Source organism: Poecilia reticulata, chromosome 1, assembly GCF_904066995.2.
Source record: "Poecilia reticulata chromosome 1, P_reticulata-male-v2, whole genome shotgun sequence".
NCBI lineage: Eukaryota > Metazoa > Chordata > Actinopteri > Cyprinodontiformes > Poeciliidae > Poecilia > Poecilia reticulata.
The window spans coordinates 29,548,683-29,572,748 of NC_088830.1; the positions used below are offsets into that span (position 1 = coordinate 29,548,683).

Here is a 24,066-nt window from a genome sequence, read left to right on the forward strand (position 1 = left end):
AAAAAAGCAACTTAAATTTAGCTTCAGTCAATAGGGAAACATGTTAATGACAATTAAAATTTATTTAAGTATTTTACTGATGTCATATTATTTGTATTAATATAAGATCATAAATTTGCTTAGTGTAGCTGCAGCACAGAAAAACTACTACATAGTTTCTACTTCGTTACAACTTGACAACTGATGCTATAAGCGGTACAAAAACAGTTACGTAGCACACAGCTCTAATTCTGTAAAACTTCTGCGCCTGAACAAAAATAACTAGACATAATGTTTCAAAGTTGACATTAACATTTGAGAAAATATTATTAAAGTTTACAATGTAGAGCTAGTGGCTATACTTACGTTTAAACTGATGCATTAAATTCATCATCAGTTTATTTTTATCATTAGTTAACTTGAACTACATTTGATGGGTTTTCCTCTGTCTTACCATCCATCCAACACCATGAAATATTTATTTTTATTTTGGCTTCTGACTACAGCTATGCTGCCCAATTCAACTTCAGCTCTTCTTCTCATAAGCGTCCTCCTTGTTCACTCCTCTGTTCTGTCCTGTCAGATCGGGACCCAAACAGAGTGTGATGCTGCTCCTCAGGGCCGTGCAGAGACCACTAAAGGGGCAGATGCTCGACAACAAAAAAAGGACACATCTAACCGCATTCTAGGACAGAATATGAACAAAGCCACACAGCTTTCAGAGTTTAATAAACAATGATAAATTACAAAAATGTGAGATATACAATCAAAGCTAACGAACATCTCTATATAGGGCATAACACTATGGATATGTAAGATATTTTATTAGTAATTTCTTTCTGCAGGTCTATTTTGTTATAGGAAAGTATTGCAATATTCAAACCCGCAATTTAGCAAGATATGTAAATCAGAGCTAGACCACCAGACATATTTTGTCTTTACAGAATTACACTATTAAAAATATAAACAAGGGCACAATGCAACCTTTTAGTTTACTGTAATCTATAATAAAGAGCTGCCTGTTTGCTGCACTTGCAGTGGAGATGAAGACGGTCCATTCAGGAAAGCAGAGCTGCATCCAACTTTAATGTGGAACTGCAGAAAAAAAAAAAGAAAAAGAAGCAAATATTCAATTGTTAATGTTTGCCACCATGAGAAAAGCCTACTGAGTTTTGCTTAAAAAAAAATTTAAATCACACATTTTTGACTCATGAAGTTAACTTTTTTATTTGCAAAACAACGGAGCCCTCCAGGGTACATGGGGATTTTTTTTCTTTTGCGTTCGCTCGCAATAATCTACTGATCAGTTCATGCGGCGTAATTGATACTGTAAGCCTTTATGGTTGCCGCCGTACTTTCTGCTTTAATACAATGTTATGTAAGGGATTTCCATGAATGTTAATATCTCTGTGAAATATCTGACGTTTTATATCTTTTTCTTTAGTATAGAAAGGCACAACAAACCTATGATATAAACAGAAATTTTCTGTAAGAAGGAAATAAATAAAAATGCATCTAAAGTATTTGGACTATTTCTGAGTCATCTTACAGTTTTGATTGTGTCTCTGTTGTGTTCGTGTCTGAATGGTTTAAAGAGCTGCTTTCAGTGCCATTCCATCTTAGCCTTAACAGATATAAACATGCAGTAAACAAATCGATTTTCAGTTTTTTGCACCAAAGCGTTAATAATAATAAACACGTATTATTATTAGCAAACTAATGGTGGTAGAGGGCAGCACTGGGTTAACTCGGGGAATCTCATCTCTCCGTGTATCAATCAACTCCAAACCTCTTCTTTGTTATGTCACAATTATCGATTTATTTAATTTTGATTATCATGCTCCAAACTTAGCGAGGACTGACCACCTCGCTCACCCGCTTCCTCAGACACACAGAGCCAGCAGCCAGTAACCTTCCCATTCATACTTGATGACGTCACGCCCACATCGACACGTCCACCACCAGGTGTCAAAGCCGCAGCTTCTGTCATATCAATAATTATTTAATTCATATGGCTCTTATGGAGCCTCAGTGAGAACGTGTTTATTATTATTAACTCTTTGGTGCAAAAAACTAATGGAAAATCGATTTAATTACTGCATGTTTAGGTCTGTTAAGGTTCAGATGGAACGGCAGCTCTTTAAACCATTCAGACGAACACAATAGACACAATCAGATGACTTATTACCCCGCGATAATGACTCAATAGTCCATGGGAAAACCGTACATAAGCTTGTATTAAAGCAGAAATTACGGCGGCCACCGTAAGAAAGGCATACAGTATTCAATTATGCCGCATGAACTGATGAGCAGATTATTGCGAGGGAACGCAAAGGTTTTGCGAGGGGAGGGTTCCGTATATATGCGCTTGTCAGAAATCTTTTCTTGCTATTCTAAGGTTTTGTTTGTGACTAAAAGTTTTGCTTGTGATTCTCACATGACGTCGTGAGCAGGGCCCAAAATCGCAACAAAAGATTTTTGATGTGCGCAAATAAATATATATATATATATATATATATATATATATATATATATATATATATATATATATATATATATATATATATATATATATATATCAGTGCAATAAACAGCTATGCCTTACCAGTAATCAGATACCTTGCCGGAATAATTAGCTGGCCAATGGAAGAGATGAAGGCCACGGATGTTAAGACTAGGAAGCTACTAACCATGCATGGAGGATTCCACCCCAAATCCAGCACCCTGAGACTGTACACGAGCCGTAAGGAAGGAGGCAGAGGACTAGTGAGTGTGAGAGCCACTGTCCAGGATGAAACATCCAAGATCCATAAATACATCAAGGACAAAGCCTCAACGGACGATGTGCTCAGCGAATGTCTCAGGCAATGGGGAACAGAAGACAAGGTGCTGGAAGTACCATCATGGGAGGACAAGCCCCTACATGGGATGTACCACCGACAAATAACTGAAGTGGCTGATGTCAGGAAAACCTACCAATGGCTGGAGAAAGCTGGACTCAAGGACAGCACAGAGGCTCTCATCCTGGCCGCCCAGGAACAGGCCCTAAACACCAGAGCAATAGAGGCTCAGATATACCACACCAGACAAGACCCAAGGTGTAGGTTGTGCAAGGAGGCCCCTGAGACAGTCCAGCACATAATAGCAGGGTGCAAGATGCTGGCAGGGAAAGCGTACATGGAACGACATAACCAAGTGGCGGGCATAGTGTACAGGAACATCTGTGCAGAATATGGACTGGAAGCCCTGAGATCAAAGTGGGGAACACCCCCAAAAGTGGTGGAGAATGACCGAGCTAAGATCCTGTGGGACTTCCAGATCCAGACAGACAAGATGGTAATGGCGAACCAACCGGACATTGTGGTGGTGGATAAAGAACAGAGGAAAGCTGTTGTGGTGGATGTAGCAATACCAAGTGACTACAACATCAGGAAAAAGGAGCATGAGAAATTGGAGAAATACCAGGGCCTCAGGGAGGAACTGGAAAAGACCTGGAAGGTGAAGACCACAGTGGTGCCTGTGGTCATCGGGGCCCTCGGGGCAGTCACCCCCAAACTGGAGCAGTGGCTCAAACAGATCCCAGGAACAACATCAGACATCTCAGTCCAGAAATGTGCAATTCTAGGCACAGCCAAGATACTGCGCAGAACCCTCAAGCTCCCAGGCCTCTGGTAGAGGACCCGAGCTCAGAGGATGAAACAGACCACCCGCGGAGGGTGAGAAGGGATCTATCTATCTATCTATCTATCTATCTATCTATCTATCTATCTATCTATCTATCTATCTATCTATCTATCTATCTATCTATCTATATATATATATATATATATATATATATATATATATATATATATATATATATATATAAAATAACCAAACTGAATATTTGGTTACTTTTTTAAGCCCCTCTGTCATTTGACAGGTTATAATTAACACCTTTGACTGGTGCACATGGAGACATTACAGACTTTATGCAAAGAGTTTATCGCAGAGGCAACTAAAGTCAATCAATAAATTTTTTTTTTCTGAATATCATCTCACTCTGAACTAAATGCGTCTTTCTCACCGAGAGCTGACAGCGTGTTGAAGAGTTATGGACCGGACACCTTGGTTAGGAAGCTCACTGCAAATCTTTAGTTAAAAGATTTGCTCCAGTCTTAAACTCCACTCTCCAGTAACTCCAGTCTCCAGTACAGAACAGAGAAAACTAAAGAGAATGCAACGTTGTTTTAATTCATTTATGGTCTAAACAGAGGATCCAGCAGTTTATTTTGAGGAAATAAATAAAGGTGCAGAAGTTAATTAGATCCATGCGCTGTGCGCCGCACAACCAATGCAGACACGGCTCCGCCGCTGCGAAGAATTAAACTTAACTCGCCCTGCAGTTTTAACAAATGGAGGTGAAGACGTTACTCTCCCGCACCCAGAAGGAGAGCGATGCTCAGAAGGAGCACGGCAGATGAAACATCTGTCCGTTTTAGAGAAGCGAAACCATGCAAAATAAAAATAAAAAATCCTGGCAATAAACGCACACTGAACCGCGCCCAGGATTATAAAAAAAAGAAAAGAAAAGAAAAGAAAAAAAATCTCGGAAAGATCAATTGTTCGGTTTGGTTTAGACAGATCCAACTGTCGATGAACCAGCGCAGATTTCTCTGCAGATGCGACCAGGAAGAATTTGTGAAGATGTGCGTTCAGACCACAGCGGGTGAAGTGCTGGTAATTTAAGTGGAGTCGTTCAATTTCATTTGTTATAAATTATTGGAGCCACAGTCAATGATTTGTGTCACTACGGAGAAAAAGTTAGATGCATTTATCTGCTTAATGTGTGATGGGATCTAGATTCAATTAGGTGAATATTAGCCAAACCACATAAACATGCGGATAAAAAGTCTGTTAATATGTTTTGACAGGTAATTTGACATGTAAAAATAGTTTGGGTTGGACCAGAATTAATTTGCCTAATGGAGGCTAACGACCTAAGAAATCTTAGCAGCCTGCTAGTTACCAATGACAAAGCACATAATCAAATCGCCCACAGGTATTTCCAAAACTAATTCCATAAACAAGTTACTTTTTTTATCATATGTTAACATAAAGGCTCGTTTTGAAGTATAAGCTGCTACTTACAGGCATTGCTTCAAAGAACTCGAACTGGAATGCGGCGTTCATAACAGACACGTGTGTTCATCTGCTCTACCACTAGCAAACAACCGTACTGATTAAATAACATAAAAGTCAAGCAGTTCCCTAAAAGTCCAACAGATGGCAGAAATGCGCCATGCAAAACAAAACACCCTCAGTTTACAGGACACACTTCCTGCTAAAGAGCCCCCTGGTGGTTGAAAAATCCACATATAAACCGGAAAATACGGTATATGAAAAAAAATCTGAATGCTCTCTTGTATTGCTCAGGGGGCCGGACCAAATGTGGAGGCGGGCCAGATCCGGCCTGCGGGCCGTAGTTTGGGGACCCCTGTCTTATAGCAACAGGAGCACAAGTTCAGTTTTTCTTAACAAGAAAAGTCTTGGCCACCCAAACACCTTCAAAAGAGAATGTTTTCCAATTGGAAAACTAATCACTAACCCAACAACTTTCATTAAAATGGCTAATATGTCAATTTCAAATAAATATGGATGTTCTGAAAAAGAAGGTTGCTGCTGTTGCATCGGAGTTTCCCCCATTGTGAGATAATAAAACATTATATGCTATTCTATTATTGTAAAATGGCTACATTTCAGTTGTCTAATTAAACAGGTATGAATTATTAATTGTAGAGGACATAAAAATAAATAATAAACCTGAAGAAAACGATAGCGGTATTTTATCCACAGCTGTATGTCTGTATCGGTCTAAAACTTACAAGTAATTACGCTTTGTCTTTAATTTACACAACTATTCCAGTTATTTATAATTCTTTGTCTGGATGCTAAAAACGGGGTTAGTATATATATATATATATATATATATATATATATATATATATATATATATAATTAAAAAAAATTCCCTTCTCACCCTCCGCGGGTGGTCAGTTATTTGTCGGTGGTACATCCCAGGCTTGTCCTCCCATGATGGTACTTCCAGCACCTTGTCTTCTGTTCCCCATTGCCTGAGACATTCGCTGAGCACATCGTCCGTTGAGGCTTTGTCCTTGATGTATTTATGGATCTTGGATGTTTCATCCTGGACAGTGGCTCTCACACTCACTAGTCCTCTGCCTCCCTCCTTACGGCTCGTGTACAGTCTCAGCGTGCTGGATTTGGGGTGGAATCCTCCATGCATGGTTAGTAGCTTCCTAGTCTTAACATCCGTGGCCTTCATCTCTTCCATTGGCCAGCTAATTATTCCGGCAGGGTATCTGATTACTGGTAAGGCATAGCTGTTTATTGCACGGATCTTGTTCTTGCCATTGAGCTGGCTTCTCAGGACTTGCCTTATTCGTTGGAGGTATTTGGCTGTGGCTCCTTTCCTTGTGACCTCATCGAGGTTGCCATTTGCTTGTAGTATTCCCAGGTACTTGTAGCTGTGCTCTATGTCTGCTATTGTTCCTTCTGGGAGTGAGACCCCTTCTGTGTGGGCGACCTTCCCTCTCTTTGTAACCATCCGACCACACTTCTCTAGTCCGAATGACATCCCAATGTCAGTGCTGTAGATCCTGGTGGTGTGGATCAGTGAGTCGATGTCTCGCTCGCTCTTGGCGTACAGCTTGATGTCATCCATGTAGAGGAGGTGACTGATCGTGGCCCCATTCTTGAGTCGGTATCCGTAGCCAGTCTTGTTGATGATTTGGCTGAGAGGGTTCAGGCCTATGCAGAACAGCAGTGGGGACAGAGCATCTCCTTGGTATATGTCACATTTGATGGACACTTGTCCAAGTGGTTTGCAGTTGGCTTCAAGGGTGGTTTTCCACAACCCCATCGAGTTTGCAATGAAGGCTCTTAGAGTCCTATTGATGTTGTACATCTCTAAGCATTCAATGATCCAAGTGTGTGGCATTGAGTCATAGGCTTTCTTGTAATCAATCCAAGCGGTACACAGGTTGGTGTGTCGGATTTTGCAGTCTCGGGCGACTGTGTGGTCTACAAGGAGTTGGTGTTTGGCTCCTCTGCTATTTATGCCTATGCCCTTCTGTGCCTTGCTCATGTATTTATCCATGTGCCCGCTTATCTTAGCCGCTATGATGCCTGACATGAGCTTCCATGTTGTAGAGAGACAGGTTATTGGCCGATAGTTGGATGGAACTGAACCCTTTGAGGGATCCTTCTGTATCAGGATTGTGCGCCCTTCAGTTAACCATTCAGGGTGAGTCCCATTTTGTAGCAGCTGGTTCAGTTGAGCTGCCAGTCGCTCATGGAGGGCAGTGAGTTTCTTAAGCCAGTAGGCATGGATCATGTCAGGTCCTGGTGCTGTCCAGTTTTTCATACCCGAGACTCTGTCTTGGACATCTGCCACAGTGATGGTTACCGGGGCTTGTTCAGGGAGGTTGCTGTGGTCCTCTCGTAGAGAGGTAAGCCACTGTGCAATGCTGTTGTGGGACGCCTCCCTTTCCCATATGCCTTTCCAGTATTGTTCAGTCTCCAGCCTGCTCTTTTGTTATTACCCTGCCATTGAGAGTACACTTTAGCTGGTTGGGTGGCGAAGAGCCGGTTAATCCTCCTGGCTTCATTCTCTCTTGTGTATCTCTTTAGGCGGCTGGCCAAGGCTTGGAGCCTTTGTTTGGCAGTTTCGAGTGCTTCAGGTATGGGCATCTGGCTGTACTTCTTGGGTACTGATCTTTTCATTGCACCCCTTTGGAGCTCTGACAGTTGACTCACTTCCCTCCTTGTTATCTTGATCTTAGCCTCTAACCGTCTTTTCCATGGTGGGTATTGGGTCTTATGGTTGCTCTTATAACCAAGCATCTCAAGGATCACTGATGCTGAGTTGTATATCAGCTCATTGGTTTCTGTTATGGTGTTGGTAGGGATCGTTCTCAATGCTGCATTCACATCTTCAATGAGACTTTCTGATGGTACTTCACTCAGCCGTTGTAATTGGCGTCGGGCTCGTCTGGTGTTCATTCGGGTCATGATTCTCTCTCTCAGGTCAGTTGCTGCCTCCTTCAGCTCAGACGGTTCGTTCATTACTGGGGCTACATACCCAGTCTCTGAGCGGGGAGTTGTAGTTGACTCCCTTCTGACCTGGCATCCTGGCTCCTTCCCATAGCACTTGTGTCGTACCTCGTCAATCTCAAGTTGTGACAGCAGTTGCCGTTTGCGGATGTTGGAACACTGAGCTACTAGTTTTTTGGCAGTTAGTGTTGACTGGGGATGTCGAGCTAACCATTCCTCCCACAGTCTTTGCATGTAGCCCGTCTGACTAGGATTACTTGAGTAGTAGCATTCCAACAGATCCATGTTTTCACCTCTCGCCCATTTCTGTCTTGTTCCAGTAGCCCATTTTTCATCAGGGTGCTCTGGTTCCCCAGCACCTGACGCAGACCTTGTTTGGCCGGGCGACGTCTGAGCCGGCATGTCATGCTTATTTGTGTCTCTCATGGTATGAGGTAGGCTATATAGTTCCAAGGGTCTTGCCTAAGGACCCACACTGACAGCTCAATGTCACCGTTGTAACTTTTTGCCCCTGCCCCCAGCCTGGCCTCGAACCCGGGTTTGAGGCCACCAGTCTCCCGGGTGGAAGACTGGTGACTTACCTATTGAACTATACAGTCAGCTATATATCTATATATATATATATATATATATATATATATATATATATATATATATATATATATATATATATATATATATATATATATATAATGTTACATGTCTGTTTTAAATCATTCCTTCTGTATATGTAACTTCCACATTAGTAACTCTGTTATTTATCTACATTTATGTGCTACAAGCTATAACATCTGATTACTTTTCTCATGGAACATAGGAAGAGGAACATGGCTGACACAAAGGTGAACCATACCATACCATACCATACCAACTTTATTTATAAAGCACTTTAAAACAACCACAGCTGATACAAAGTGCTGTACATTAAAACACAGCATAATAAAAAAAAATAAATAAATAAATAAATAAAAATAAAAATAAAAAAATAAAAAACTCTTACAGTTTAAAAACAAAAACATACACTCTAAAACTAGATCCCACAGGAGTTAAAAGCCAAGTAAAATAAATGGGTTTTAAGACGAACTTTAAAAGTGGACAGTGAAGGGGCCTCTCTGACCTGTAAAGGCAAGTCATTCCATAACTTAGGACCAATGACAGAGAAAGCCCTGTCCCCTCTGAGCTTCCTCCTGGATCTTGGTACCTCCAAGAGCAGCTGATCTGCTGACCTGAGTGACCGATAGGGTACGTAGGGGTGAAGAAGCTCAGAGAGGTAAGCCGGGGCAAGATTATGCAGTGATTTAAAAACAAACAAAAGAATTTTAAAATGAATCCTAAAATATACAGGCAGCCAGTGAAGTGAAGCCAGGACAGGGGTCACATGCTCCCTCTTCCGAGTTCCTGTCAAAAGTCTTGCAGCTGCATTATGAACCAGCTGCAGACGTGAGAGCAGCGACTGACTGACTCCCAGATAAAGTGCATTACAGTAATCCAGTCGAGTCGAGATAAAAGCGTGGATCACTGTTTCAAAATGTTGCCTGGAAAGAAAAGATTTCACTGATGCCAATCGCCTTAAATGATAAAAGCTGGACTTAACCACGGCTCTGATTTGGCTGTCCAATTTAAAATCACTGTCCACCTTAAAACCAAGGTCCGTAATAACATGTTTAAAATATACCTCCAAAGGTCCAAGGTCAACAGAGGAGGACTCACAGGAGCCACTGGGTCCAAACACAATCACCTCTGTTTTGTTTTCATTACAATTTAAAAAGTTCAAGGCCAACCAAGATTTAATATCACCAAGACATGCCAGGAGATGTTTGATGGAGTGGACATCCTTCTGCTTCATGGGCAAATAAATCTGACAATCATCAGCATAACAATGAAAAGAAATCCCATGTTTCCTAAGGATAGAACCCAAAGGCAATAAATAAAGAGAGAAAAGCAGTGGGCCCAGAATTGAGCCCTGCGGGACACCATAAGTCATTGAAACAGCAGATGATTCAGAGTCACTAATTTTCACTGAAAATGTTCTCTCCTCTAGGTAAGACTGGAACCATTTAAGAACAGTGCCATCAATACCAACAATATGGTGTAATCGCGATAATAAAATATTGTGGTCTACTGTATCAAAGGCAGCAGTTAAGTCAAGTAAAATCAGAACAACATGGTTACCAGAATCACATGCAAGAAGGATGTCATTAAAAACTCTTATTAAAGCAGATTCTGTGCTATGAAGAGTTTTAAAACCTGACTGGAAAACCTCCAGAATGCCATTGTCATCTAAAAACTGTTTCAGCTGACAGTACACAATTTTTTCTAAAACCTTAGAAAGAAAAGGCAGCTTCGAAATAGGCCGATAATTAGCCAGAACAGTAGGATCAAGGCCAGGTTTTTTAAGCAGTGGCTGCACTACTGCATGTTTAAAACTAGAGGGCACCACGATGAAGAGAACCATCAGAACTGGATCTCCTTTAGGAGGAAGCAGCTACCAGCTGAGTTGGCAGAGCTCCATGGAGAGTTGAGGCAAACAGAAGAAAAATAAATGTTGTGTCTCAACGAACAAAGTCTTTTTATTATACTCACTCACTCCACACATTATTCTACAAACTTTAGTTTATATGGCATCAAGGTCCTTATACAATCCTCCAAAAATATGAAGAGCCAGAGTGAAAATAACTTATAAATACGTAATTGACACTTAACATTGCAGATTACCAATGAAGATATCTAAACGTAAATACATTATTCAGAAAACTAAACATTTTGATATTATTGTCATGGTTGCTATTAACAAGAACCCAAAATACAAAGCATGTTTGTTCATTTCTACTTTATACATCCTTCTATCCACTCACTATTCATCTGCCTGGAGAATCTTCAATGTAAGAAAGTGAGAAAAGATGTCCAAAACCTTAATTAGTGATAAATAAGACTGAGTTTAAACTTTTAATTCTCAGTGACCAAAATGTGAAAACATGAAGGTTTGATTAAAACTAGAACCAGTCAGATTAGAAAGAACACAACTTTATTTGTCCTCAGTATAACTTGAACATCTTTTGTATCATAATCAAACGTATTGAGAAGTAAAAAACAGCAGATTAATGCAATTCCACTTTGTTAGAACATCAGCCACATTTTTTAGTTAGAAATGTTTCATCAGCACATTGAACTCATGTGATTTCTGCCCCAAAAGGGTGAAGGTCTGTGGACGTCCTGAAGGTAAACACCAACGACAGTCAGGAAGACGGACACTGATGAGACATCCTACAACTGAGATGCAGCATGAACAACCATGATGTTCTGCAAGAGCAGTTTACCAACATCTGAAAACACATTGGAATATATTATGAAGGAATTCTGACATTTTTAAGTTATTTGCAGCACCCTGACTAACCATCCATCCATTTTCTTGCACCCTTTTTCCCTCAGTGGGGTCGGGAGGGGTGCTGGTGCCCATCTCCAGCCAACGTTTCGGGCGAGAGGCGGGGTACACCCTGGACAGGTCGCCAGTCTGTCGCAGACCCTGACTAACATTAGCTCATTTATATTTGGCACTATTATAAGTTTCATAGCAGTTTGATACAAAAATCATTGTTAGCTCGTCTGAGCCATCTGCTTTCCTCCCGCTGCCAGATGGAGATAAGCTGTCCTCATCAGAAAAATCAGGCTGTAAAAAAGTAGCTCAGCTCTTTCTTCTTTTGTATCAGACAAACAACTCGCGTTAGGTTGCAAGCAAAGCATATGGCGCATGGAGGCGGGGCGCTCTACCAACCCACCACCAGGAAGCGGCACCCGGCTGTCGGGCCGGTGGAAAGGTCCTTTTCTGCATACAGAAGGTCTTGACCAAATAGTTTTGTGACACGTCCTGTAACGTAACTACGTTTCTCTTTAATAGTAACACATATAAGACATAATTCAAACAACTAATACAAAATTTGTCGAAAATATACAAAGTCAACAACTTGTAGAAATTTCACAAATTTTATTGTCATTAAAGGAAACACAATTTCTGGTTGGATATATTAAAGCATAGTTATTTCTTGTGATTAAATGTTACACAGAATCTTGAATTATTTTTCATTATATGATAAATACACATTTAACTAGGCCTTTAACAAAATTAAACTATTAAAAATAAATTCTGAGTTTCTATCAGATTTAGTGTTAATGTTATGTGATGAAATGAAATGCTTTTATTCCCAAAACCCACTAATCTCCTGTCACTAAGGGAGATGGTTTATAAACGATGCATTTTTCTCCAGTCAGATACGGGTCACAGGTCAACGTGAATTTAAACAGAAGGTGTCCAAGATATGATGAGCACGTGAAAGTGTAACTGCCAGGCATCAGGTACATCACGCACTGTACGAGAAGGTCGTCAGATTTTGATGAGTCTTCATCCCAAACCTCAATCAGCAATTGGTGGCTTGTGTCAACCTTCATGAGAAAATTTGAATGGAGGATCATTCAGATGCATATTTTCTCATTCAAAGCCAAATTATTTAGGTAATATAGAAAATAAAACTGTTTTCCACGCATCTCAAAAGCTGATAAATGTAATGTAATGTTAGCCAAAACACAACAGCACAAGATTTGAAATACATCAGCCAGGCTGTGTCTGTTTACACAATATATATTTAAAGTGGTTTCTGTTCAAATATTTTCAGATTTTTTTCTGCTTTTACTTTTATTTGTACTTGATCATAAACACCATGATTAGCATGGTCTATTCAAGTAAAACCAAATTCTTCTTTTTCATGCAGGTGCTGACCCAGTATCCCAAAACATAAAGAGTCTACAACCTGGCTTGGATCTAGAAATGGAGTTGATTGTCCATTTCCCACGTTTGCCTACACAATATTCTGTTTGTCTGCATTATATATCATTGTATACTTTGATTTATCTTGTTTGATTTGATTTATTTATTTCAACCAGGTTTTTAAAAACAAAAAATAAGCAATCAGTAGGACAGAGAAAACAATTGGACAAAAAGTTTTACTTTGACATTCAAGGTTCATTTTGTACATTTGTTGTTCGGTCAGCCAAGTTTTTATGCTCATGATTGATTTGTAAAAGCAATAAGAGAGGGTCAGCACTTCCTGACTCATCAACAGGTTAAGCAGAGCAGTGAGTGTGGGAGCCGCATGTCCACAGACACCCAGGTTGGTTCTGAGAGAACCGAAACAAGAACGAGTCGGGCCTAAAGGGAGGTTCTCTTTTTTTGTTATTGTGGCTGCTGTCTGATGCAAGTAACAAGTTGAAGGACAGATTAGTTCATGATCAATAATTTAACATCATCTAGCTGAAATGGAAACTACAACACATTTCTGATATTAAATTATATTTGACCCAATATCAAATGTTTGCTAACAAATAGTTTTGGTGGCACCAAAGAATAAATTCTCCTCACTGCTGGTAAATTAATGTTTATTGTTGCAAAAATAGATGCTGGTATTAACTCTTTAAATTCTGCTGCATCAGCAGCGTAAATGGATCAGTTTGTCTGTTGTTGAGCTTTTTCAGCTAATCTGTGATGATAACATTTACTGACCTTGCCCAAATTAAACTCAGCGTTCCACTGAGGATCATCGGATTGAATCATTTTGGTCCTGCGTTGCACGGGACCATAGCGCAGCTTAGCATAGCTGTGAACAAAACAGGAGCCATATAGAAGGTGTGCTCATCAGGTTCCATAAGGTCTTTGTTTTTTACCTTTGCAACCCACCTGTCAGTAACTCCAACGACATCTCCGTATAGTTTCCAGGCTTGAACAATGGTCACTGATAGATTTCCCCATGAGGTGTGCAGAGGGCAGCAGTTAGAGGCCACATTAGGAGTTTTGTCGTCACATTGTGGCTCTTCGGGTGGTTTCTTAACACCAGTGTCCTTCAAGTACTGCCAAATAGCAGCTTTCACTGCTGCCTTTTGAAGCTCATTTGGCATGAGCCTATAGAGAGGTCGAAGGGAGTATGAAACAACATCTGGATGTTCTTTCAGGCTCTTTAGCCAGTTCATGTAGCCCATGGAATCATTTTGGAAAATTGAAAACTTCCCCAACCAACCATTTCCTCCTGATACCTCTGTGAAGTGTTGGTGGAGACCAGATCTGAAGTTAGTGGCAGAGTCCTTGTTTTTTAGGACACCAATGCAAGAATCTGGGACACTAGAGATTTTCATCTTCCCCAAGCCAACAGCTACACCCATAGATAAACATGTCTCGATCTGGGTGAAAGAACAGAAAAAGATTTTTCAAAAAGCTGCTTTACACCAGATATTTGCATAAAGAGCCAGGCACAAGAAGAGAGGAATATATTCATGTAGAAATTCTTGGAAATTAAAATGGACAAACATAAATAAATAAATAATATCACTCCTAGAAATTGTTGGAAGTGATAAACTTCATATTTATGAAGCTTAATGTATTTAGTAATAATAATAGTGGTAATGAAAGTAGTTTTAAATTATTGCCGGTACTATGACAAAAATCATCTGTTCCTCATTGTGAGAACCAAAACAAATAAAAACATTAATATTTTTCTGTACTGTTGCGTACCTGTATGGATAACACATAAAGTAGAAACACTTCACAATTCGAAAAATATATATATATTCTGCCATTCAGGGTGGAAAGCAATTAGTTACATTTACATCTATTTATGTAATTACAATTTGTGTAATTTGTCCTTTAAAATTGTTTACAAAACCTGAACTTTACTTTTACTTGAATTTGTTTTGATTAAATTTACTCACTTACATTTGAAGTCATATCCATTGATGAGTAAAAATGTTGGAAAATATTGTCCCATTAAAAATACACATATTTTGTGTTTTTTTTTTCATTTATAAATGTGCTCATTTACATTATATCATGACAAAAACATGTTTTCATTTCCTTTGTGATGAGCTGGATTTTGTTTTTCTCATCATATAGTAACTAAGGAAACATTTTAATGAGATACTAGGTGCAAATGAGTATCATTAACAACGACAACTGTAGTTTTATTTGAGTAGACTAGATTATTAATACATTATTACGTATAAAAACTGTTAAACAATTTTATATAGTAGAATGTGCAGTAACTTTTCATCTTCAGTCACTGTTTTATTTTTTTGAACATATTAGTTATTGTTTTCTGCACTTTTATCAGGTCTTGATTTTGCTTGGATTAAATATTCAGTGACAGTTGTTTTCCTGGTTTTTATCCATCCATCCATATTCTTCCGCTTATCCGGGATCGGGTCGTGGGGGTAGCAGCTTAAGAAGAGAGGCCCAGACTTCCCTCTCCCCAGCCACTTCTTCCAGCTCCTCCAGGGTAATCCCAAGGCATTCCCAGGCCAGCTGAGAGACACAGTCCCTCCAACGTGTCCTGGGTCTTCCCCGTGCTCAGAACACCTCACCAGGGAGGCGTTTAGGAGGGAGCCTTACCAGATGCCCAAGCCACCTTCACTGGCTATCCCCATACTCTTGGAGAACCACTGACAGGGATCCCTGAGGGACACGGTCGAACGCCTTCTCCAAGTCTACAAAACACATGTAGACTGGTTGGGCAAACTCCCATGCACCCTCCAGGACCCTGCTGAGGGTGTAGAGCTGGTCCAGTGTTCCACGACCAGGACGAAAACCACACTGCTCTTCCTGAATGCAAGGTTTGACTATCCGATGGACCCTCCTGTCCTGGACCCCTGAATAGACCATACCAGGGAGGCTTAAGAGTGTGACCCCTCTGTAATTGGAGCACACCCTCCAGTTCCCCTTTTTGAACAGGGGGACCACCACTCCAGTCTGTCAATCCAGGGGAACTGCCCCCGATGTCCATGCGATGCTACAGAGTCGCGTGAGCCAACACAACCATACAACATCCAGAGCCTTAAGGAACTCCAGGCGGATCTCATCCACCCTGGGGGCCCTGCCACCGAGGAGCTTTTTTGACCACCTCGGCGACCTCGTCCCCAGAGACTGGAGAGCATGACTCAGAGTCCCCAGGCTCAGCTTCCTCAACAGAAGGCATGTTGGTGGGATTGAGGAGGTCTTTGAAGTACTCTGCCCACTGGCCCACAGCGTCCCGAGTCGAGGTCAGCAGGACACCATCCCCACTATAAACAGTGTTGGTGCTGCACTGCTTCCCCCTCCTGAGACGCCAGATGGTGGACCAGAATCGCCTCTAAGCCGTACGGAAGTCTTTTTCCATGACCTCTCCAAACTCACTGTCATTGCCCACTTGAGCATTGAAGTCCCCCAGTAGAACAACGGAGTCTCCAGGAGGGGCACTGCTGGAGAGTACCCCCTCCAAGTACTCCAAGAGTCCCAGTTTTTATTTTATTTTAAAATGATAAGCGATTTATTGTTTGTCCTGTCCCAGTGAAAGCAACATTTTTGATGTCTCTGTGGACCACTTGTGCAAATGTCCCAGTCCATAAATCAAACGCACCAATACGATCAGCAAGAGCCGTGATTTATAACATGCCTACTATGCACAATTGTTTAATACAATTGACATTTCCGGTCATAAGTTACTAAGCAGCTGTTTTAGAACTGTGCCTTGCTGTTTTAATTGAGCAAATTAACACGTAACACAACTTGCTTTTAATTGGGACATTTTGTAATTAGCAGACAGACGTTATAGCGGAGAAAGGTTTGAAGGCTGCTGAGAAACCTACAAGCGCCAGGAGGGCAGTGGAGGGGAGAGAGAGAGAGAGAAAGAGAGAGAGAGAGAGAGAGATGGCTGGAGGGGTACAGGTTCTATCACACAGCACCAACAGTTCAGAAACAATAAGAAATGAGAGAAAATAGCAATTTATAAACAAATTAACTCATGTTTCAAATTGCCTATTGCATTTTGACTCAAATTGCAGCCGTTCTGACTGACGGCCTTATTGCAGCCGCTCTCCGGGTACTACGTACCAACCCAAAATCTTTTACCAGTAAGTAGTACCAAATCGTACCGGCTTACTTTCTACCCTAGGCATTATCACATGTTTTGTTTTGTGCATTTTGTTACCTCATTTGACTTTAACCCATTCATGGAGGCCAAGCAGCTTCGTAAAGTTATCAGTCGTCTCAGTCGTCCTCCAAGATTAACCTAAAACAGGTATAAAGTGGATTAAAATGGTTTTCTGCAGAAAAATGTCTGTAACTAATTTACAATGTGAGTGTGTGAAAGTTCTCACCTGTCTCGCGTAGTGTGTGCCATAGATGTCTATCAGCTTTCTAAACTCATTCTTAGTAGAGGAGTTGTAGTGAGTTGGCAGGAGGTCTAACCGTTTTTTGAATTTTAAGGTTAAGGGAGGTGTGATTGATACCATAAAACTAGACACCAAGACAAAATGAGACAATTATTTCAATAACCATGACCTGTCAGTACACAATGAAAAACGTCAAATTTCCATCCTACTCATAATGGCTGCAGGTGACACTGTGTGTGCTGAAAGTGTAGCGATCCTCTTTGCTCCTTTTTGAAGCGAACCTGTAGGCTTTGGAGCGGGTTGCTCCCATATCTAACTTTTCAAACTCCGGTCTTTCTAGAACATCCAAGCCAAACTGATGAAATACAGACAACACATGTAGTTTATAAAGTGTTAAATAAGAAGCCATGTTTTTCTATCACTATTCTAATCACTTCAGTTCTAACTGAATGCAAACTGAAATGATAATAAAATTCTTGGAAGAGCACATATTAATTGAAATTAAATTGTGAAAGAAAGAAAATCAACCAGCAAGGTTTCTATCAGGTTTGTGTTATCAAAACTCAGGGCGGCATTGAAAATATTCTGAAATGTTCAGCTTTGAGATGTTTCTTACCGTCCAATCACTGGCATCTTGGGATGTGTAAGCCCCAACCAGAGAGCTGTTGGGACATTTTAAAGGAAGAAATTATTATAAACATCTATACAGTTCATTTTTTATTAGGTAATAAAGCGTTCTAGCTTAGTGAAATTGTTGATTTAACTATTGGTATTTTAATACCTAAGCCTTATTAGGCAGGTATTAATAAGCTACAGTTATTTTCAATATATTAGAAAATGCTTCCATATGTGGCTCGGTTTTCAGACTAAAAGTTTTTTTTTAAATCACAACCTCTGAGTATTTAAAAACACACTTTTCATTAAACCTGCACTTCTGTATTATGAAATATTTTTATTGGTTTGCTGTGTTATTCTAATTTTCAATGTTAGATTTGCATTACTTGCAAGTTCAAAATCTTCATAATTAATAGAAATGAATGCTTTTAAAAATCACATGTGTGTAATTATTCTATATAATGTTTCACTTAGTGACAAAACTTCCGAAACAAATGGACTTTTCAATAATATTCTAAGTTAGTGAATGGGTATTTATTTGCCTATTTTTTCCTTTGGTAATTTTAATCAATATTTCTAGTTTGTTAATTTTCCTAATTATTTATAGTTATTCACAGTCAAACTGATACTAATTGTTGCAGGATGGTCCTTGAGCACATGTCCCTTTGTGTGTGTGAATATATGTGTGTGTGTTTTAGGATTTCTCACCTTGTAAGTCCCCAGAAGAAGTGCTGTCTTTAACTAAGTTTAAGTCTAAGCAGTGACTTGAATTTAGGTCGGGTTTAGGGTCAGAGTCAGGTTTTTATATGTACAGACTAAAGATGTTAAGTTGTCTTGCCTCAACAGACAAAGTGAAATGGACATGATGTGTGAACTATGCAATGAACCCCTCCCTCCAAACACAGAAATGCTTTGACTAGAGAGAACATTTTTGACTTACAGTTTACAACCTGTTGAGAATAAAGGATGATGTGTTTTTCTTTTATCTCTTCTAGCTAGTTGCAAAGCTAAAGCTAAAGGAAATGACATGTTATGAAACACCCTCTAAGCTAAGGTTAAAGGTTGTGACACAGTAGGGAACTCCCTCTTTACTGCTTAGCTAGATAGAGGCTAACTATTAGAATTACTGTTGCTTGAGGCCATTTTGTCCTGCTAGCTCCTAAAAATAGCATGAGAAATGGATCATCTGCATTTTGATATTAATAAATGGAATTCATGAATTCAACTCACTGACTCTTCTTCCACCTCATACATAAATAATTGAGCCTGGAGAAAGGATAATTCTCCACACACTGTAAAATATTTGAATGTGGCTTACAAGAGAAAGTCCATATGCTGCTTTAAAATGCAATTAAAGTCAATAAGAAAATTGTATTTCTTTTAAATCAGAAATTAAAGTTCATAAAGTTGATTCAACAAGAGACAAGTTGTTTAAACATTGTTTTTTAAGTTCTGTTAGCACATTAACTTTGAACTGTAAGTTTCAACTTAATACTGGAATTTAAACCAAATAATAATTTCACAATATGCAAGAAAAAAACTCCCTTCACCTAATTAAAAAACATACATTTCTGTAGTATTTCACTCACCTTATCAAATTAAAGTAACCACATATTTTTACACTAGAATAATTAAAACTAAAATGAAAACTTCAACTTGATTAGGGTTATGATTTGCTAATGAATTTAATAAAGATCACAATAAATTCTGCTCAACACCTTTTAGCAGAGAATAACAACTTTTTAAAATAAACATTTGCCATAATAACACAGCAAAGTCAGATCAATGTAACACACGTCCATCTCAGGATATGGTAACCCTTTATTTGAAGGGGGGTGAATAAGACTGACAGGACACTGTCATAAACACCTGTCATGAACATGAATGAGCCTTCATGAATATTTATGACTGTTGTCATAAAGCGTCATTCGGTAAATTATGACACTTTTAATACAAAGTTGACATTATTCAAAATGTCTTTATTATGACAACTTGACATTAACCAAGAAATCATTACTTCTATAAATGTGTTATAAAAGTATTACTGATTGCACTTTAAAAATTAGGTAACTTTATGTTATTAAAGGTAAAGTTTAAACAGTAATGATTACTGTTTAATCACTAGATGGAGCTGCACTAAAGGGAATTTCAACAAAACAGTCTAAGTCGGGTCGGCGAGGAGAGCCTTCCACGACTAGGGCGTGGCGCGGCCGGACGATGGTCACCCTTCTCCATTCGCGCACAGCATGTTCGTGGAGAACGTGGTGCTAAATGACTTGCAGACGACCTGATTATCAGGTCGGTAGGTAGATAGGTCAGTCAAACTTTATTAATAGATTACAAACCAGCGTTCTGACAACTATCCCAGCATGCACCGCGCGCTTCTTGTTCTATGGGCGAAAATGAAGTCGGCGGCTGCTTACGGTAGCTGCTAGACCTGTTGTGGCTCAATATTGGTCCATATATAAGGAGCACCAGATTATAAGGTGCACGGTGTGCTTTTGAGGAAATTGAAGGTTTTTAGGTGCACCTTATAGTGCAGAAAATACGGTATTAGAATATCAGTATAAATGCACACCACATTTTTCATGTATAGATTTCACTTCAGAATTATCCACTATGTGTTGGTCTATCACATAAAGGCCCAATAAACAGACACGGTTTATTGGAACATGTAATTGTAACTTGTAAATAAAATTCGGTTATTGTTAGTTTAATCATGTGATTCAACTTTTACAGTGTTCACAATACGGTTTAAATACTCTACGTAAGAGAGGTGTAAAGTCCGCTGTGGATGTCATCACTGCATTGACTGCTGGTACTCCAGTCCAAAACAGAAGTTGGAAGCTAAAATGAAGAAAAATCACGTTATTGTTCATCCCTCAAGTCAGATGTGCAGCTGTTTATTTATGCATTTTTAATTACTTTTTGGAGGGCATGGTTTTGAAAAGGGTTGTTGCAGACAACACAAGTTTTGCTGGGCCTCAGGTAAGTCTTCACATCAATCACATCAGCTTTTCTGTGCTGTCTCACTATATCAAAACCTGGCCCCACCAGGTCGTGGCCTGGTACAAAAGGAGCAGCATCACACTCTGTTTGGGTCCCGATCCGACAGGACAGAACAGAGGAGTGAACAAGGAGGACGCTTATGAGAAGAAGAGCTGAAGTTGAATCGGGCAGCATAGCTGTAGTCAGAAGATAAAAGATAGAGAAAAACGGAATTAAACAGTTTTTTTACATAATGCATGGCATTTTCCTTATTTTTATGACTTATTTATACAACATCTGACATGTTGTTAGTTAACACTGTATTTAGACTGACATGAAACTGTCATAAACATGACATAACACCTGTCATGAACATTATTCATTCTTCATAAATATTTATGATGGTTGTCATTAAGTGTCATTCGCTCAATGATGACACTTTTAGTGCGAAATTGACATTATTCAAGATGTCTTTGTTATGACAACCTGATATTAACCAATTAATTATCAAAATTTAGTAATGTAATAAAACACAAAGATACATTATTATAGGTGACCTAAAATATATTTAAAATTTATATAATTAACAACTATTATGACATTTTTATGACAGTTGATGATTCCTGTCCATCAAATAAAGTGTTACCGAAGGGGTTATGCTAAAACATGCAAAAAAATTTTAAATAACTGAACAGAGATACGTATGTAAAATGTGCATAAAATTTCAAATGCATGTATGAATTAAATGCAAAATTGTTTCAATAAATATTTAAATGTATTTAATACATGAGTAAACATCTGTTTACAGCGACATTCATTTTAACATTATAGCACTATTACCCATTGAATTTGGAGGATCTGGGGTGCTGTGGTGGCTCAGGGGCAAAGCACAACCCATGTATTGAGGCCTTAGTCCTCATGCTGGTGATCACAGGTTCGATTCCCAGCCTGGCGACATTTGCTGCATGTCTTCCCCCTATCTCATTACCCTCTTTCCTGTCAAGCTTTCAAATAAAGGCTGCTAGAGCCAATAAAAAATAGAAATTTGGAGGGTTTGGCTGACAGATAAAATAAATTCAGGATATGCTGCTAACACAGGACTTTAATCTGAACAGAATTAAAGTCAGGCTTATTGGTTAAATATTGTTTAAGCATATTGTGATTATTACATACCCATGTATTAAATACATCTAAATATTTATTGAAACAGTTACACATTTAAATCATACATGCATTTCAACTTTTATGTACATTTTTACATTGTGTATCTCTGTTCAGTTATTTTTTATTTTTGCATGTGTTAGAGGAAGCAAATATCACATTTTTGAGTTAGAGCGTATTTGTTCATAGGAGCAGCAGTTATTGATGGTGAAACATTAGTAAAGAGTTCTAGATAACACAAAAGTTTCAGCCAGTAGATATTTGTGGAAAAAAAACAAACACAAACATTGAAGCTCATTCATTAATATGATTTGATTCCCATTTTCTTATTCTATATATTTCTTTTGTATTATCAGTTGTTAGGTTACATGCCAGTAGAAATAAGTTATTTACAAAATAATTCAGCTGTAAATTTTGCCTATTTAGTTAATAAATTCTGAGACTCGATTAGAAATAAGCATATCAGTGATCATTCCTTGTGTGTAAAGTTTCTCCGTTCCTTCATTAGAGACTGAGCTTGGCTTCACTAATTAATAATAAATTATGAATTACAATTTGTAGCAATTAAATAAGACAAATGTTGAAGCAAGTTGTGATTCCCAATAATTTTGATGGCACCTTGTGAGGTTGCTACAATATTTTTGGTTTCCAGAATTCTGATCCCAAGCAATGAACAATCAACAAATGCAGCTTTGGAGATCCACAGATCTTTGATGTCAAGAAACAGCCACACATCTCCACCACATTAATATAGACAAAGTGAAATTAAATTCATAATAAAATTGTCTTCTTTAAACATTTTTTTAGAACTCAATGAACACAAAACATTTTTATTTGCTGCAGTGTATTCTAAACAAAGATACTATTTGCATATTAAAAAGTCTTACCTGTTCCAAAGCAGATTGAAAAGAAGTTGAAACAAGCAATGTTTCCAAGTGTGCTGAGCTGAGAACTGTGGTTTATAAAGCAGCAGCTCTGGAGAGATAAGGATTCATACAGAACATTGTGTAAAGGTCAATTGAATGTAGTTACTTTGTTTCTTGTTGTAACTGCAGGTAATGTTTCAGGTTTTTATTTTGGCAGCGTTACATATAAAGTATCTATGCTAACAGAACAAACAGTTCTAATGAACCTTTTTGTTCCGGTAGAACATGAAGTTCCACCGGAACTGCAATGAAGGAAAAGTTTAATACCAAGCAGAAACATGCATGAAAAAAAGCAACTTAAATTTAGCTTCAGTCAATAGGGAAACATGTTAATGACAATTGAAATGTATTTAAGAAACATAAAGGTCCAATGTTTATTGGACCTTATTGGTATTAATATGACATCATAAATTTGGTTAGTGTAGCTGCAGCACAGAAAAACTGTTACATAGTTTCTACTTCGTTACAACTTGACAACTGAGGCTATAAGCGGTACAAAAACAGTTACGTAGCACACAGCTCTAATTCTGTAAAACATCTGCGCCTGAACAAAAATAACTAGACATAATGTTTCAAAGTTGACAATAACATTTGAGAAAATATTAAAGTTTACAAAGTATGTTAAAGCTGGTGGCTATACTTACATTTAAACTGATGCATTAAATTCATCATCAGTTTATTTATCTCATTAGTTAACTTGAACTACATTTGATGGGTTTTCCCTGTCTTGCCATCCGTCCAACACCATAAAATATTTATTTTTATTTTAGCTTCTGACTACAGCTATGCTGCCTGATTCAACTTCAGCTCTTCTTCTCATAAGCGTCCTCCTTGTTCACTCCTCTGTTCTGTCCAGTCGTATCGGGACCCAAACAGAGTGTGATGCTGCTCCTTTTGTACCAGGCCACAACTTGGTGGGGGAAGGTTTTGATGTAGTCACACTGCAGAGAAAAGGAACTGATGTGATTGATGCGAAGACTTACCTGAGCCCCAGCAAAACCTGTAAACTCTGCACCAACCCTCTTCAAAACCACGCCCTCCAAAAAGTAATTAAAAATGCATAAATAAACAGCTGTACATCTGACTTGAGGGATCAACA

General features: G+C 38.9%; 1 protein-coding gene across 1 annotated transcript; it reads right to left on the bottom strand.

Moving 5' to 3' along the window:
• Nucleotides 1-12,056: 12,056 nt before the first annotated feature.
• LOC103471490 (perforin-1-like) lies at nucleotides 12,057-23,016 on the bottom strand. Its single transcript, XM_008420522.3, has 10 exons — nucleotides 22,929-23,016; nucleotides 20,818-21,077; nucleotides 20,660-20,739; nucleotides 17,894-17,939; nucleotides 17,487-17,632; nucleotides 17,263-17,401; nucleotides 17,094-17,174; nucleotides 13,820-14,316; nucleotides 13,646-13,739; nucleotides 12,057-12,531 (listed from the first exon to the last, which is right to left on the bottom strand). Exons 2-10 carry the CDS (start codon nucleotides 21,073-21,075, stop codon nucleotides 12,304-12,306), a joined length of 1,569 nt encoding a protein of 522 aa, XP_008418744.1. The 5' UTR covers nucleotides 21,076-21,077; nucleotides 22,929-23,016; the 3' UTR covers nucleotides 12,057-12,303.
• Between the last annotated feature and the right edge of the window lie 1,050 nt (nucleotides 23,017-24,066).

What these genes read in the sequence shown, in the direction of transcription:
- LOC103471490 (XM_008420522.3), bottom strand. Translation starts at nt 21,075, where the DNA reads ATGCTGCCCGATTCAACTTCAGCTCTTCTTCTCATAAGCGTCCTCCTT. An exon ending in AAAACCATGCCCTCCAAAAA is followed by an intron (nt 20,740 to 20,817) that starts GTAATTAAAAAT and finishes TCTTCATTTTAG; the next exon opens with CTTCCAACTTCTGTTTTGGA. An exon ending in GTCGTTGGAGTTACTGACAG is followed by an intron (nt 13,740 to 13,819) that starts GTGGGTTGCAAA and finishes TTTTGTTCACAG; the next exon opens with CTATGCTAAGCTGCGCTATG.